The sequence below is a fragment of the Grus americana genome, chromosome 14 (assembly GCF_028858705.1).
Source record: "Grus americana isolate bGruAme1 chromosome 14, bGruAme1.mat, whole genome shotgun sequence".
Classification (NCBI taxonomy): domain Eukaryota; kingdom Metazoa; phylum Chordata; class Aves; order Gruiformes; family Gruidae; genus Grus; species Grus americana.
In genome coordinates, this window is record NC_072865.1 from 5,983,460 (window position 1) to 6,000,433 (window position 16,974).

A 16,974-nucleotide genomic window follows, 5' to 3' on the forward strand; every position below is an offset into this window, starting at 1 on the left:
GCAACAAATGGCCCTTGAAGCCAAATTTGGTGTCTGTGAGATAGACACCACGCTGCTGGGTAGCACAGGCACTCCTCCAGCTAGCGGTTACATTAGGGAGGGAGGAAAGGTAGCAATGAGATTAGTAATAGTGTCTTCTCATAACCCCTGAGAGGACAGTGTATATACTATCAATGTCCAAAAAATGAATAGATGTAAATGAAATGAGAACAATTTAAAATGGACTGAAATCAAACTAATTGAGAACTTGCATTATTATTTGCAATTGATGGGAAAGCATCTTGTTCCATGGTGGGGGGGGTTCTTTCTTTGTTTTATTCAACCCCATTTGAGTACCTAACAAAAGGATAAGGCACAAATGCTAAACGCAGGATTGTTCTTACATGCTTCCCAATCAAAGGAGAGAGGTTGCTTAACAGCTACTCACTGGAGGTATCGATTCAGCTCTTGCTGACTGCAACGAGACCAGTGGAAGCGATGAAACGCGGCTTGCACGAGTGGGGCCATGATGCTCCCCAGGCGAACTTCGTCCCCACATCTGTTCCCTTGGCCATCGTGCTCCATGCCTAAACTGCCGTGCAGAGGAGAGAGCCAGCACAGTCACACAGCAGGTGAAGTCTGAGTGCCCAAGTGTTTCCACATCCCAAATGTCACCAGTGGCTGATTGTAACAAGGTTCTTATGTCGTATGGCCCTTGTCCACATGAGCAAAGTCATGAGAAATAAGACAGGGTGATACTGAAGCTATAGAACGAGTCTGTAGTAGCTCCCACATAGAAGCATTGAACCTGGAGAGTACTTTCATGTGATTAGCTTAATCCACCTTCAAAATAGATTAAAAATGCCTTCTTTGGGCTTCTGTGCACATCCACATTTGTGAGCAACTACAGCTAAATGAATCCATTTCTGGATTAAGGATCTAGTCCACCCTCCAGAATTATTAACAGAAATTTATTCATGCTCCAATCTGGAGCTATTCAGGAGTTTACCTAACTTTTACATATCACACCTTAGCTTAATTTGAAGTAATTTGCAATTGTAGACAAGTCCTTTGCATGGAAAAAAAAAAGACACCAAACTGAAAGCTAGTTTAGACTAGCTGCTGCTATTGCCCAGTAGCAATTCCACATTGTTTAAATGTGAAACAGCCTGGAAAGCGTTGGGCGCTTTCTAGAAACTTACCCCAAGTTACAGATATTTTAAATTTTCTTTTTGGCTTTATTATGCATATATTTTCTCCTTCCCTTTGTTAGGATCTTATATTGCATTTTTTCTATGAGCACTGTTTGACTAACATGGGCAATTATCTGTCCATAACTTAAACCAAATTAACAGATTGGGGCTGACTGTGATTTGAGGGATTACAAACATTCTTCAGTGGTATCTCTTTTAAAGCTCACCGTGTATTCTTTTAATTCCTAATTCAAAAATCCTGGAATGAAATACCATCTGGGTATCAACTCTATATCCCTGTCGAATTAAGATATGTTTACAGTGAGATTCAATAAAGTTTGGCAATTTTTTGTTGAAAGCCCTTAATAATTCTGATGCAACAAAGAGAAAACGCCCTGCAGGCTTTCTTAGGGAAAACAGAATAGATTGAAACTGTTCAGAAAAGGCCTTCTGGGAACTGTTGTTCTACCAAAGAGAAAATGGGAAATCAGTGCGTGTTCTCTCCAAAGAGGGAAACTAAAAAGCTCTGGGAGAAACCAGAGCTCTGACAACTGCTGCCCAGTCATTGGTTCTAATCACATCAATAAGTGATGGCATTTTTTACATGAAATACATAGAACAGTTGTAACCTCGGTGCTTGGCATCTTGTTTCGATACACTATTGTATCCTTTACCCGCAGTAACATATAGAGATGATGTGCTTATTTAATATGGATTGTTTTCAAGAATTTTGTATTCCACCGACTCAATTAATTCATATTTCATCATTATGAGAACTTCACATTTCCACCAGGAGACTATCATACATCATTCAATCTACTCTCACAGCATCCCTGGAATGTATTTTGGTACTAGTTCCTTTTTCCATTTGAAAGTACCAAAATATAAAGCTTACTTAAGATCATAAAGAAAGCCTTGAGAGAGCTGACACCTGAAGCCAGCGCTAACCCTGAATATTGTTTCTTAACATAAACTGCATCTTTCCAATGTCATCGGTATTTGTCAGCACCACAGACATTTTAAGGTAGGACACAGGATGTCCACACTTCTACTCACACATGTCCAGTTTCATGAGCCACCACAAATGCAGATGAAAAACCATCTTCATGGTTGAGAGTGCAGCTTCGAACAGGATGACACATTCCAGTGACTGGAGCGTAGCCTGTGAGAAATACCAAGTATTCCAGAAAATGAACAAGTATGGAAAGACAATGTGGTGAGAAGCTCTAGGACAAACATCTGTCTTCTGTTGTGACACAAATATAGCTGAAGCAGTCCTCTCAAGAGACCTCTGCTCTCAAACATTTAATAATGTGCTCCCTCATCTACGAAACAGATGAAACCAGCCTGTTGAACAAATTAAAACTATACTCCTGGCTCACCAAGAAAACTGTTGTGACCAGTCTCTAGGACCATCCTGCAATTGCCTTCTCCAACTGCATGAGGCAACAGGGGAAAAGGACACCACATGCTGCTGCGTTACAACTCACGAGGAACCTGAAGCAGTTCCAGCCCTCGGGGAATGTGCGAGCAAAGCCCCAAAGCTCTGTGCTGACAGCAGATCTGGCCAACCCAAAAGGAATGGGAAAGCTCTGAGATCTATCCCCTCCAGTGAACAAACCTGATCTCACAGGAGGCAGAGCCCGTGGACAGCACTTGGCCCTACTGTTCCACACCTCTCTGTAACAATACTTCTTGGGAATCCTGCTGGAACACAGCAACAGCTTTGGAGAATTTTTAAACATAAAATAAATTCTTTAATCTTTGGGCATTTTCAGGACTTTTACATAGGGATCCCATTTGCTCGGCTTCAGCAAGAGCAAAGAAATGATCCAATAAATAATCCCACCAGTAAGAAAAGATAAAATAATAAATGAAACAGTTTTAACTGAAAACGGCCCTATGCAGAGCTCTTGGGGAAAGAAAACCTTGACCAAAACTAAGCAAAAGATACAGAATTAAACTTTGCATGACTGGTCTTGCTAAGTGATAAACACAAATGGAAAACAAAACCTGATGTACCTCTTACCTTGCATGCCAGATGGACCAAAATCCTGCCTTGTGAGAAAGATAGCATGGTCGTGATATTCTGCGTGCCCAGTGTCAGGTTTCTGTTGCAAGTAGGCCCAGCGACACACATTTTCCAGACTTTGTGAAGGGTTCCCAATCTCTATCAGACTCATAGACTGTACATGCGTGGGAAAAAAAAGACACCAAGAGTTATTTATTAAAAGCTCGGGCAATTTTTTTGCCAACTTGTTCAGGCACTTGACTAACCATCCCATTTCCCTTAAAAGTCTCTTCTTATTAAAGAGACAATTACACTTCAGAAACAAATTTTACTGGATCAAGAAAGTAAGAAAACAGCTAAAGTTCATGGTTAGATTAAATGCGATTTCTGCATTTAATGAGGTCTAAGATACAACAAAAGAAAAATAAAAAGATACAACAGAAGAAAAATTTTAATTACAAAACTGATATTGTATTGTGCACTGTGTGTTATTACTTCAATGCCACCCTGGCACCAGCTTGCAGCACCATTGCAGCCTGGATACAGAGTTTCTGATGGAGCCCCTGTCCCTGCTGGGACTGCAGCGGCTGTTGGCCAGGGGGGACAAGGTAACGCCTCATGGCCAAGGGAAGCAAACGGCAGCAAGGGCAGACAGCCGGCACCCTGCCCTGGTTCATCAGCTGCTTTTGTCGTGAAACCAAGCCGTTAGGGCTGTTTTGTCAGACCTTTGAACACTCCTGGATGTTCTATTAACCATAAAAACTAAGTGTACATTTTTCAGCTGTGTACTTTCGGAAACGGACTTTCCCATTGACTGTCTTTTAAAGTGAATGTTTATTAACCCATTCCATATCTGAAGATCGTTCCGAAGGTAGCACACGTGGTACCCCATTTTCCCTATGAACGGCGCATTACAGGGGTGGTGCGCTGACACGGCTTAGCTGACTCAAATGAGCTAACGTGTTAGGTGCTGTGCAAAGGACAATTCTCTTGAACAAGAAGGAGAAAGGTATTTTAAAATCCAACTACTACATTCGCCTTTTTACAAAATAGTACTCTCTTAAGAATTCCCAGCTAATTCTACTTAATACTGTGCATCACTAAGACTTAAGAAAGCTTATTGTACGTGGGATGCTATAAAATGTATGACTAATTGACCCATACTAGGCCTTCCAGGATTTGTAAGAACTACATATGTGAACCCTGGCTTCTCATTTGCAAAAATTGTATTACCATGACAACACCGTAATCATAACACATCAACCACTACAATTTAGCTGCTATACTGTACTGTAAGCATTTGTCGTTCCAAAATACTTAATGTAAAGCAAAAACTAGCCTGGACCAAAAATAAGAGAGAAGTAATATAGTTCGTGTTTAAATACAGATGTATTTGACGTGTCCTTTAATTGAGTGCATGATGGAGCACACAGAGTATTGACTACACGAAAAAGAAAATCCTCAAAGGGTTGTGGAAGAACAACTGGAATTGATAAAAGTCTGCCAAACTGAGGTCTGATTTTGGCAAAACTGGGATATTACAATTCTGCGAATGTTCAGAAAAACAAATTAATAAACCAAATAGAGGCGCAGTTTGGATTCTGATACCACTGTGGAATGAAACAGTTTTAATATAATCCCACACTGGATCATACTGCTTCCAGCCATAATTCCCTTGGAAATTGAACTAATAACAGTATTAAAATGGTGGGACAGTTGTGGTGCCGTTATTGCATCTTCGTATATTTATAAGAACAAACTTAAACAAACTTCGAGTGACTATTACAGGGTAAAATCCTGGCTCTTCAAGCAAAAGTCCTCTTCAGTTTAACAAGGCTTGACTGTTGTTGAAGTCTTTAATAACATCCATCAGTGGTGAAATAAAAATAATCAAACAAACAAACAATCTACTTAATTTCCACCTTCTCATTTCTCCAATGCTTCACAAGAGAAATCAATCCCTTCAAGGAGTTCAGTGAGAAATCTTACTGCCAGATTGAAAAAGAGAAGAATGTTGTAAAATGAAGTTGAAAAATCTCAAGTCATTTGTATAGTTTACTAATATTTCTTTGTCTCATAATGACCTCCTTCTGTACATTCTATCAAATGAAAATCATCACATTTTATAAGATGCATCAATCAGAAAACAAACAAAAAACCTGCACTATCAACATGTGCTTTAAGGGTATCCGAATATTTGCAAAAAAAAATCTCTGCATGATCAGCATACAAATACAGAATTTTAAAAAAAACCCAATAAATTCTAAATAATCACTGTTTTATAGCTTTCCTCTGTCATATGTCACATCTTCCCTATGGAGTCCACCTTTGCAACGGATTCCGGCACAAAAGCAAAAAACTAGTCTCTGGACGAACTGATACAGCAGCTTGCAGCACTTTTCTGATGAATGTTGAGTCTGTCAAAGTCCAGATCAATCTGCCGCAGCGTACCCAGCAGTTCCCACGGTTTGGGCACTGCGTTGGCATCTGGCATGAATCCAGAACTGTTTTAATTGTACACTGAAGTCCACTCGAGCAAAACTACTGGTTCAGTCCAAGAGCATCTCAATGCCTATGCATCAAAACAGTGATTTTAGAGTTTGTCTTCAAGCAAACAAAAGGAGAACCAACTCCTTAATACAGAGCATTGGCAAGGGTGGGGGTGATGCATCCAACACACTGGGGAAAATTAAGAAAATCCCTTTGGCGTAAGAAGGGAAACAGAACACACAAGTCTATAAAACATGTTTCAGCTGATGGCCCATCTTCTTTGCCAATGATACAATTTTACATCAGAAATGTGACACATGTAAAATTGAGCCTTACTGCTCTTTAAGTTGGGAAACGAGGCATCCAGTAGGAAGTCAATTATTTTAAGTGTCCATGTGCTATAGGTATAAATAGCAAGTCGAGGTTCTGTGTCAATGAGGAGGACTTCCAAAGAGTAAGAGGGAAAACTCACTCTACCTGCTGAGTACTCAAAGTCCACCAAGCACTCAAAACATCTGGCCACTAGTCCCTCGTCTGTCTTCACTGTAATGTAGCAGCCTGCAAAGAGAAACCCCCTTGATTCCTAGCAAATTTTCACCCAAATTCCCACTTTCTGCAATTTGTCAAGGACTTGCAAATCAGAAAGGCTCCAACAGTACTGACAGCAAATACTGTGTGGCCAGGGAACCGCCGACCCGGGGTCCGAGTCAACCCCACTATGCTACGCAATTGCACTGGGTCAGACCAAGGAACCACGTAAGCCACGGTCATCTCCTGATAGTAGGCAATGGGATGCCCAGGGAAGGGAATTAGAGGAGTGCAAGTATAGCGTAGTATTTGCCTCCAATAACCTCCAAGGCTCCAGTTGTCTTTGGATCAAAGATTTCCTAAGCCAGACATGTCTTTATATTGCATTTTTATTCACTTTTTCAGCTGCCTCACCTTTAAAGATAAATGCTGCTGTCCTGCACAAAAGGAACTTAGGAAATCATGGGACCAGGCACAGTTTGTTACTAGACAGGGAAGATGTAATGTTTTGGAGGGATGTTGTCCAAAAATTTACTCTTCTAGAGATATCAGATAACACTTCATAATATTTTCTGTTGGAAGTCAACGGGGAGCTTTCATCAGACTCAGAAAAGCCCAGGCCCTTATTAAATGGACAAAGTGAAAGAAGAAAGAGGAAAGAGATGAGCCGTGTATGGTAATAAAGACTGGAAGTAAAGGTAAAATCCCTCTTTGTCAGACTGCAGAGAAAGTTTGGTGGCTAGCAGGCTGCATATGGAGAAGAGGTATAGGTGTTACTGTTGGCCAGCAAAGGGCCCACACTGCCAGGAACATGCAGGTCCTGCAGCTGGCTGGGAGCTCAGACCTGGCTGGGAAGGACCTCTTTCCAAACAAGACAGCAGGCCTGTGGAGAGCATTACTCAGCTGATCAGCAGGAAAATTGCCAATGGAAAGAGAAACTTTCCTTCTCACAGCAAGAAAAGCAAAAAATCTGTGGGCATTTCAGAGAACTGCTGATGGAAACAGATGGAGATGTTGGCCAAGAAGTGGAAAGGCCTCAGCTGGGAGAACATCCCCCATGCGAGGAGACATCACAGAGAGTTATGAGGACAGTCTGCCCTAGGGAACCAGCCGAGATCCTTGTTCTGGGAAACTCAACATCTACTAATGCCTTCCGTTTTTCTTCTTTTTTGATTCTGCCTTCATTTCTTCTCTACTCCCTTCCTTCTTAGGAAAAAATAATTAAAAAAAAAAAAAAAGATGACAACTGAGTTGCAACTACCATTCATACAAAGAGGCAAAGCAGGGCAATAAGAAATGGTTGAAAGTTGTTACTACATAGATCCAGAAGCCTTTGAGCCTTCTTTGCTACCTCTCTTCTTGTTTGGGAAGTTATCATTATGATGATCAGTTCTCTTACAAAGACACTGAAGAACAAGTCATTTATGAAGCTGACTGGAAGGTCCTTCAAATACTTGTGTAAATTGTTGGGAAAGTAAGAAACATGTCAAATTTTTTCTCATTAACAATTTCAAATACAACGTTATCTTAGAAGAAAAACTGCAAAGTCTACCCAAACTTTTAAAGAAAGTGCAAGTTGCCAGCACTGGTATCACACATAGAATGACAGCTTTCCTTAACCAACTGTTTTCTTTATCTGCCATTTAGCATAACTGGGTACAATTTTACAATGGTGTGGATGAGCAGAACACAAGAAATTTAGGCTGGTCAGAAGTTTGCCGGAAAAGGACCTTTCCTAACTCATCCATTAGGTGGTGCTCCAAGAGTACCAACTGAGAAGGCTTTGCTGCTCTTCAGTAGCTCCAGAAGGAGCAGAAACACACTTAACTTGATAGGCTTCAAACTATGGCAGCAAAAGTTGGACCACAGCGTTGCACACATTAGGGAGACAATTTAAGGTACGACTCCCTTCTTGAGTGTGTAAAGTCTCTGCAAAACACACTGTTTACATTGCTTTTACTTGGCACTTCTATTGTTCATTGTATATTGGATTAGATCTTCTATATTCTTTTCTCATCCTGAACAAGACAAGCAATAAATAAATACATACAATTATCTAGTGTCCATGGTAACCAAACTAACAAAAATAGCTCATTCAGCAAACTGTCATTTTGCATTCAAAGGATTTGTAAAGCTTTCTTATGGCAGCAGTTTGTAAACATTTTTCAGTCTCTAATTCTGTATAAACGTAAGCAGATCAGGACTGTTTATGCTATCAGCCAGCTCTACACTCTTCAAGGTCCCAACAAAACACACTGGGAAATTACAAGCTATGAGTCTAATACATAAATAAGGCAATTCAACTATTTTCCCAGATAAAAAAATAAGAGGGACAGTATCTCCTCTTCTCTTTACCCCCACCCTAAACATATAAACACAGTGCAAAAATATGAACGGCAGCCAAAATGCTAAATAATATGTAGGTTCTGGCCTTGCAACTCAGCCTATGCAGAACTGGTTACTGGAGATGCCAAAGGCTGGGATCAGGAACTCCATCTTCAGACATGTTTGTGTAGCACATTGCAAGATCAGGGCTTGATTCCTGCTGATACTTTTGGGTCTTCTGCATCTACCAATGTCACTGGAAAACTAAGATACTCAACTCACATTAGTGACCTTCTAGTACAAGGAAAGGCTGGAGAAGAGGAGGGTTGGGGGGATGTCGTCAACGTATGTAAATACCTATTGGGAGGGGAGTAAAGACGACTGAGCCAGATTCTTCTCTGTGGTATTCAGAGAAAGAACAAAAGGCACAAACTGAAATGTAAGAAATTCCATTTAAGTGCAAGAAAAAACCTGTAAGAGTGTTACTGTAGTTTTACCATTAGAGTGGTCAAAGATTGGGAAAGGTTGCCCAGAGTGGTTGTGGAGCCTCTGTCTTTGGAGATACTCAAAACCCAGTTGGACAAGGTCCCGAGCAACCTGCTCTAGGTGACCCTGCTTTGAGCAGGGGGTTGGACTAGATGATGCCCAGAGGTCCCTTCCAAGCACAGCTGTTCTGAGACCCTAATGTAGAGCTAACAACCCTCTTGCCTTGCCAGGCACAACTGCTCTCAGCCAGAGCCTTCGCCTCTTCCCAGGACAAGCAGAAATGAGGGGAGCACTCATCCCCTTCCCTGCGACCAGGGTCAACAGCAAAATGGTAAGGATGAACACTTGATTTAGAGGATAAACCTGGCTTGTCCTTGCATCTCAGCTGTGTCACCTGTGCCACCCTCTGGGAAACAGAGAGAAGAACCTAGCTCAGACCGAACCACCGCTTTCCATCCTGGCTGCACCGAGAACATCTTCCCTGCTTCCATCACGCTTAGACGTGAAAAGGTCAGATGGCAGAAATAAAGAGAGCACCATTTTATGAAAAGATTGAAGGTAAAACTCTTGTCCCAAATGAAGGCAGCAGGAGCTCTGCTAACATCTCAGACATACACAATTGAAAAATCCTTCTCAGTTGAACAGTCCTGTCCTCTGATATTGTCGGCATCCACTACCTTCTTCCTGAACTGCCATCTCAAAGCCATTTGGGTTTTCTCCCCTCAATCTTTTTGAAAGGCTCTCTGCCTTGGTGGTCAGGTTCCTCTTTCAATTTGACCAAGTTAACACATGGCCAGAGCACAACCCAACATTGGTTTATAGCTAACATGGGTTTTCTCTCCCTACTGATTGCCATCCCAGATGTGTCCAGAGCAGACACAGCATCCCTCAGCCTATCCCACCCTGTTCCAGTCTGAATACGGGTGACTCAAGCTGTGCATGTTGCTCCAAAGGAGAGTTCAGGGGTGTCCTGCACTGCCACGTTCACATTTCCCAAGAAATAACCCTCATAAATCCTCAGGTGGCTGCATTTATTGAAACCCTTGCAGTTCCTGCAGAACTCCTCCTCACTTTTTTTTCCATTAATAACTGTCTTAATTACACCCATCCCAGCTAACGTGTGTGCTTTCCTCTGCCGCTGTGCAAGGGCAGCTCATCTGCACACAAAGTCACCATTGTCGATGGACAGAGCGTGGGGCTGGAGCCAGGAATTTATGAGGTCTTAGCCCCAGCCTGCCAGTGGCCTTCCGTGTGGCCTTGGAAAATAACACTTAACATCTTTGGTTTTTTAGCTGTAAAATGGGAATAATAATCTTTATTCATTCACCTCAAAGAGGTGATGAGAGGATTTTATGCAGTGCTTAGGATTTAAATGTTTCCAAACAAATTTTATAATAACTAGTCAGGGTTTTTAAATCCATTCTCAGCTCATCCCTTGCCACCTCCTCTGCACTTGGTGATAGTGGCCGCTTTGCTTATTCCCCTGAGTATTCTAGAGCTAGCTGGATTACAGAGCTGTTACAACCAAAATAGGTCTAAATGGAATAATTTGCCCAAACGTTGAATTCTATTCATCTCAAATGTATCTGCAGTTTCCAAAATTTGGAACCAATCTTCCTACTACCGAAGTCAAGAAGGCAGAAGCGAGCCAGCTCATCTCTTTCCCATTTGAAGAAAAATGCACCACACATACCCTGTTTATTTATTTGCAGTATTCCACCACATCAAAAAAGCCTGTGACTTTGGGAGTCAAAGTAAAGAAAATGCAGAGAAACATGTTAATTCAGTAAAACAGTGTCAGATCTTTTGAATTTGCCCCTGAAGTAATTTCAATATGTGATCACCAAGGAACATCTTCCATTTTCTCATCTTACCAGGGCAACTAATGCAATTACTGAAATTATTGAAACTTTTCAATGTACAGTTGCCTATGTTTGAAAATATTAAAAAATAAGTACGTTTCAAGGAATGGAGTACCTTCAAGCAAGAACCACTGAAAAGCTGGTTGCTATGCAACTCAAGTATTGTCCATATTATTCTTATCAACAAATGACATATTGTATAAAATAATATAATCCTCTTTAAAAAAAACCAACACACAATACAGTAAAAGGCTGTTCAGGGGTAGAGAACTGGCAATAGCTCAGACTGCTGTCATAAACCTGACGCTGATGGTACATACTTCATCCATTACAGAGCCATAATGTAATTATTACGATTATTTAAATGGCACCCTTGATAATATAATAAATTGCCTACAATGAAGCAAATGAATCTGAAGATATCAGCTACATGCTTTCAGAAGAAATGCTTACTCAAACAAGACTGGGACAATATTTTCATGTTGTGAACCCAACCCAGTTGCTTCATTCATGCGCTGCCTTAACTTGTACATGCACCCTTCCTTTTATGATGTACTTTGAATATATCTTCCTAAAAATTGTAGTGCTGGTGTGTTTTAGTGGGATAGTAACATATCGAAGGCTTTGTTCTAATTCCTCAGAACAGGTTCAGAAAGTAAGAACTATACACACGTTCTCTCAGCATTTCCACAGCTAAATAATCCCAACCCTTCGAAGAGAAACCTTCTACTCCCTGGTACTAGTCGTCTAATCAGAAGCTTTAAAAATATGAACATAAAAAATCGTATTCTCAAAAAGCCAGGGCATGCAGGCCCCCACACCATCAGGTGGAGGAGCTCTGAAATGACTGATACCTTTTACATTCACTTTTTTCGGAAAGCCATAAATTGCCTTTCATGTATATAAGGATCAGATACAGAAATGTAAGAAAAATTATCTTCATGGTTATTTAGGGCAAGCTTGTGATTCTAGAATGATTCCATTTTATGCCCTGCTGAAAGCAGCAGGATAATTCAGGAACTACGACATCGTCCACTGCAGATTATGGATCTAGAATCCAGCAGTAGACTATCCACAAGCAGATGACATAGTGCTACCTGCAGCGGCTATTTTTGTGATGTGGCCAAAGACCCACCAAGAAGTGAAGGTTTCCGCACTCCACTCCACTCTTCTCTCTAAAGAAGATTAATATGAAATTGATAACTTTCAAATTATCAATGGACAATGCTTTATTCTTCACAAGGAAATGAAGATTCTTAAGGTGAAATGAGGTCTGCCGTAGCTATTGTCTGCAAAGAGCAGAAGTTATCAGAGTTCAGACTACTGGTGCAGATCTATAGAGCTAAAGACGGACAAGAATAACAATTCTGAAATACTTAGGAAGAAAGGACAGCTAAGAAGTGACTAGCCCATGTGCTAATTCTGTTGGCTTCTACCACTACTGCAATATCAGAATTTTTTGAGAATTATTAGTCAATCTGCAATCCCTCAAATTGCTGTCATTACGGCAATCACAAGGATATTTCATTTATTTTGTAACTTAATGTTAACTATACACACCATGAACTTTCGATCACAAAATGGCAAATGTGACCTTTTTAACCTTTTATTTTAGGACATGCATCTGATTAAGCTTATCCAAAACACTTAACTACATCATCATCTACCTCACTGCAGGAAAAGCGGAGATGGATCGCTGTGTTTAGTTCAGATGGGGAAGCTCGAACAGAACAATTTATCCCAAATTCAGGTAACTGGTCTCCAGCAGAGTCCAGACTAAAACTCAGAGCTCCCTCATTTGCACCAGGGAGGAAAATTCTTAGATGGTGTCGAGCCGGGTAAACTGGTGAATGTCAGTGGAGCTTCACCGCTGACACCGTCTGCGCTGACTCTTCACTGACAGCATTTCAGCAGCTTGCATACAGCTTGCATGCACGGAGCCTTCCAGAACCCAGGTTTATTACGTGAACATGCAAATGCCAGCAACTCTGGTCACAGAAATGTATATTAGATTTTAACACTCTGCTCTAGGCAGCTGGGCATGCTCAAAGAGAGCACTAAAATCGCATGTCATTAACCAAAGCATTTATCAACATACTTGAAACGCCCTGTTCCTGTTTCCATGGAATTTGATGTTGATTTGGCAAAAATAGGACACAGGTACTGAACAGTTCAACACTTTTGAAAACCATTTACCATTTAATTCCTCTTTACTGGAGTTTTGCCTGTAGAGTAACCCCTTCCATAGAAACAGCAAGAGAAAGAACACGTGGTATTCTTAATTACAGATTTGATCTGCAGAGCTCTTGTCTTCTGGCCCCTATCCCACAGAACTCGCACTTAACTTTAAGCACATGTGTAGTCCCACTAATGTTAAGCACAAGTTTAAATGAGTTTTTGGAATGAGGCCATAGCCCTGAGCATCTTGCAGAACTGATCTTGTGTTTATTGTTACTTACATACAGCTCTATCACAACACCTCGTGTTTTCTTTAGGAACTAAAATGTTCACTACCTTTCATGGATTATTTCAAACACATTTGAAAAGATAGACTGCCAGAGCTAAGCAGCAACTTAAAATAACAGGGAAAACCCAGAAGAAATTGAAATTATTTGAAATGTGAAGTTCAAATGATAAACAAATATATACAAACATAAAAGTTGTTTACATTCATAGACTGGTAAGGACAATGTATGAATTAAAATAGAAAACTGATACATGTCACAAGTAACTACATTGTTCATAAAAGAATGACGTTCAGAGATATTGATATCCTCCACTTAAATTAACGTTTACTTACCTTGCCGTAGCTCAGCAGGATTATCCTCACCAAGACAACGTTAATGTGAGCACCCAGAGACTCATCATGATAAATTTCATTAACCTGCAAAAGAGTTCAGCACTTTAACCACGATATTAGCAACAAATAACTATGAAAGCAGTGATACAGCAGTACCTTTTATGCACTGTCATTAAGCCAAAGATCACTTTGTGATCATATATAATATGGGGAAAATTCCACCAATGCAAAAGGGAATGTTTTCATTCTAAACTCTGTTGTAGCCTCCCATCAGGCCATAATTCAGGAAATCATTTAAAATCAACGCATCCTCAGAGACTTCATATTAACAGGTACTTAAGTGCCAGCCTAAACGGGCTTACACGTATCACGGTGTACCTCCGTGATGCAGCTGAGCTCATCTAACAGCTACTGTTGCTAAGAAGAAAGATTCCCAGCTCCTCTCTACCTCATCCCAGCTGTGTGTGCCCGCTCTAATCCAAGCAAAATCCTCAACAGCTCTCTGCTGGGCAAGGCCATGCATGGGGAAGGGGACAAGTGAGCAGAAGGACAGGATGCCTCTCTCCTGAGAGCCATTTGCTGGACCGGCTCAGCTGCACCCCGTAACTCTTCCATCTGGGACCCATCACATCACACTCTGACAAGAAGATATACCTCCCTCAAAAAGCATGGTTGGCCACACGGGCTGGCTTTATTGTGTGTCAGAACTAATCAATGTTAAACTTTGCAAGCAGAACAAAAGCTACAAAATGCCAGCAAATTAAAAACTGTCTTTTTTTTAATACTAGAGCTACATAACTGAACGTGCTCTCAGGGAAATCACCCTAGGAACACTGAAAAATGAACTGTAAATATTTAGAGTGGAGAATCAAATGTGGATGTATAAAGATTACTTAGGAAACACTGCTACAAGCAAGCTAGGCAAACATTAACTGTTAAGGAGGCTGATTTAGGTATTCTGTGATGAAGACTACATGAGACTCAGCCAAATGGCAGGGGTTTAGCTTTGCAAATTAGAAAAGGCAGATGAGATTCCCCACAAGGCAAGTGTCTTTCCTGACACCTCTTTCCCTTGGTAAAGGTTGCACCAAACTGGACTGCTTTGCTGGCTGGACCTAAATTTCATTTATTCCTACAAAACAGATTAATTACTACAAGCTGATAAGTAACTTTCAGAAAACCTTTCATTAGAAACATAGTAAATAATGTCCTGTTTCTTCAATCAATCAGCCCTAGTTTTAATGGCCCATCTTTTATCTCTGTAAAAATCATTAAAACTAAATACATCAGCGTAGGTTTTGCTAAGCAATCCCCATTGACATTTTAAAGTGAACTTTAATTCATTTTATCAGTATTTTTGGATATAAGAGCCTAATTTTACGCCTGGTAAAAGTCCAGGTTTTCAAAAGTCCTGAGTGTCCTGCGCTGATGGTTGGGAGACGGTGCGGCTGAACCGCGGCTCCGGAGCAGGCTCACACCCCGCAGGGCGTCTGCCCGGGCACCTGGGGAACGTCCCCTGGGATGCTCGGGATCCAGGCTCACTGATCTTTCGCTGGAAGATGGTGGGTGAGTGGCCACAAGTTTTATTACAGTGTAAAGTAGATGATCTGTTCAGATCTGCTTTGTAAACAATACCTCTGGAAATTAGATCGTTTATTTACATGTCTAAATAAGACTTTAGAAAACTAACTTTATATTCCTGCATTTAAGACATCTTTTACTTCTGCTTTGAGGACCATTACTGAACACAGATTATAAAGAGGTAAGATATAAACACACATTTTACTTTACAAAAATTCTTTCACCTAGGAAAAAGACCCTTGCACATTGTCAAGGGAGGCAGGGATATTAATTTGCCTCACTCTTTGTGCAGTGGGAAGAGAGCACATGCATCAAGGATAGGAGGCTGAAATAAGCTGTAAATTACCTATACGTGAAATGAGTACTGAACAAAACCTCCTGTGTATAGAGGACAGTAAACACAGCATGTAAATAAGTATTTAATTAGTTCACAAAGCATAATCCGCTCTCTCATTAACTTCCAGAATTTAACCTAAGCCTCTTTTTACAATAGTTGAGTAACAGAACAACCCTATCACTGTTGCATGCCAAAATGAAACTTGGCTTGAAAACGTTGATGGAACAGAATGGAAACACTGTTTGACTGTTCATGCAAATGACATCTAACAAACAAACTGTGAATGAACAGAAAGCACAAGCACTGTAAAAAGCTGCTCGGTTCTCTTGGGATACTGGATTTTCTGCAAGACAGTGGGTCAATTCAAAGCTCTGGGTCTTGGTTTCAGTAATAAGAATGAGTCCAACGCCTCTTCACAGAGCAGCTGAATTGAACCCTCTGCACCTTCCTCTAAGCTAAACTGTGGCTTTACTAGAGGTGTCTCACTGCACATAGATAATACGCTGAAAGAGATGCTCTTCTTTTTTTCAGCATGGCCTAAATTGCACCTGTTTGTTTCAGGAAGTTATTAAAGATCCGAGATTCAAGTGACTGAATGTCGTGCTCTCAAACGTTCATGAAAAGTGCACGCACCAAAAGGGCCTCCACGATCCCTAGCTCAGGTTCTCCAAATTTCCACCCGTCATTTCAACAGGAAAGCAGAGTTAAGCTACTGCAGTTTGATGTATAGGGCAAGTACATGTATGTTCAGAAGTCTGTGTAATAAATACACACGGGCATGAACATGATTTCATAGTACTTTCACAGCACTGCATCTCCACGTACTTCAGTAGGACATCCTGGTTCATATCAACACAAGAAAAATCAGAGTCCATCTCCTGTTGTTCTTAGATCGGTAAGTCTAAAATTATGTTGCTGTGTAGGAAAAGGAAGTACACAGAGACCATCCCAAAATCACAGCTCCGGAACTGAACGCAGTGAATGCATTAAATCTTCTTAGATGTCCTGCAGTGATTCAGCATTTATAGAGGGTGATGAAGAAGGCTGGGTAAATCTAAGGAATTCAAAGCATGGTGGAATACTGTAAAGAGACTTTCATCAAGCTATTGTAGGTCCCAAACTATTTTGGGATAACTTTGGTTTATTTTTCTGGGATATTTCAATCAAAGCAAAATATGCATTTCTGTTTAAAGTTTCTGTTTAGAAATCAGGCTGGCACAGATTGGTTCTACATAAGAAAAACAAAGACTTTACTTTTTTTTTTTCTTCTGTCCCCTCTCTGCTTATTTTATAATTCTTCTGCCCTGAACGAGTTTCAGGCCAGCACAGTAAGCACGTAGAATACATCAAAAAATCCAACTAAAGACAAGCTAAGCATCTGC

General features: G+C 40.7%; 1 protein-coding gene across 8 annotated transcripts in view; it reads right to left on the reverse strand.

The window, feature by feature from the left end:
- Positions 1 to 16,974, reverse strand: part of ADAMTS2 (ADAM metallopeptidase with thrombospondin type 1 motif 2) — a 264,978-nt gene that overhangs the window by 36,585 nt on the left and 211,419 nt on the right. For all 8 annotated transcript variants that reach the window (XM_054841268.1, XM_054841266.1, XM_054841267.1 and 5 more), the window contains 4 exons: positions 13,675 to 13,758; positions 3,202 to 3,358; positions 2,229 to 2,334; positions 428 to 571 (listed from right to left, as the gene is read on the reverse strand). In XM_054841268.1, the coding sequence (XP_054697243.1) occupies positions 428 to 571; positions 2,229 to 2,334; positions 3,202 to 3,358; positions 13,675 to 13,758 (491 nt within the window). The remainder of the gene's footprint in view (positions 1 to 427; positions 572 to 2,228; positions 2,335 to 3,201; positions 3,359 to 13,674; positions 13,759 to 16,974) is intronic.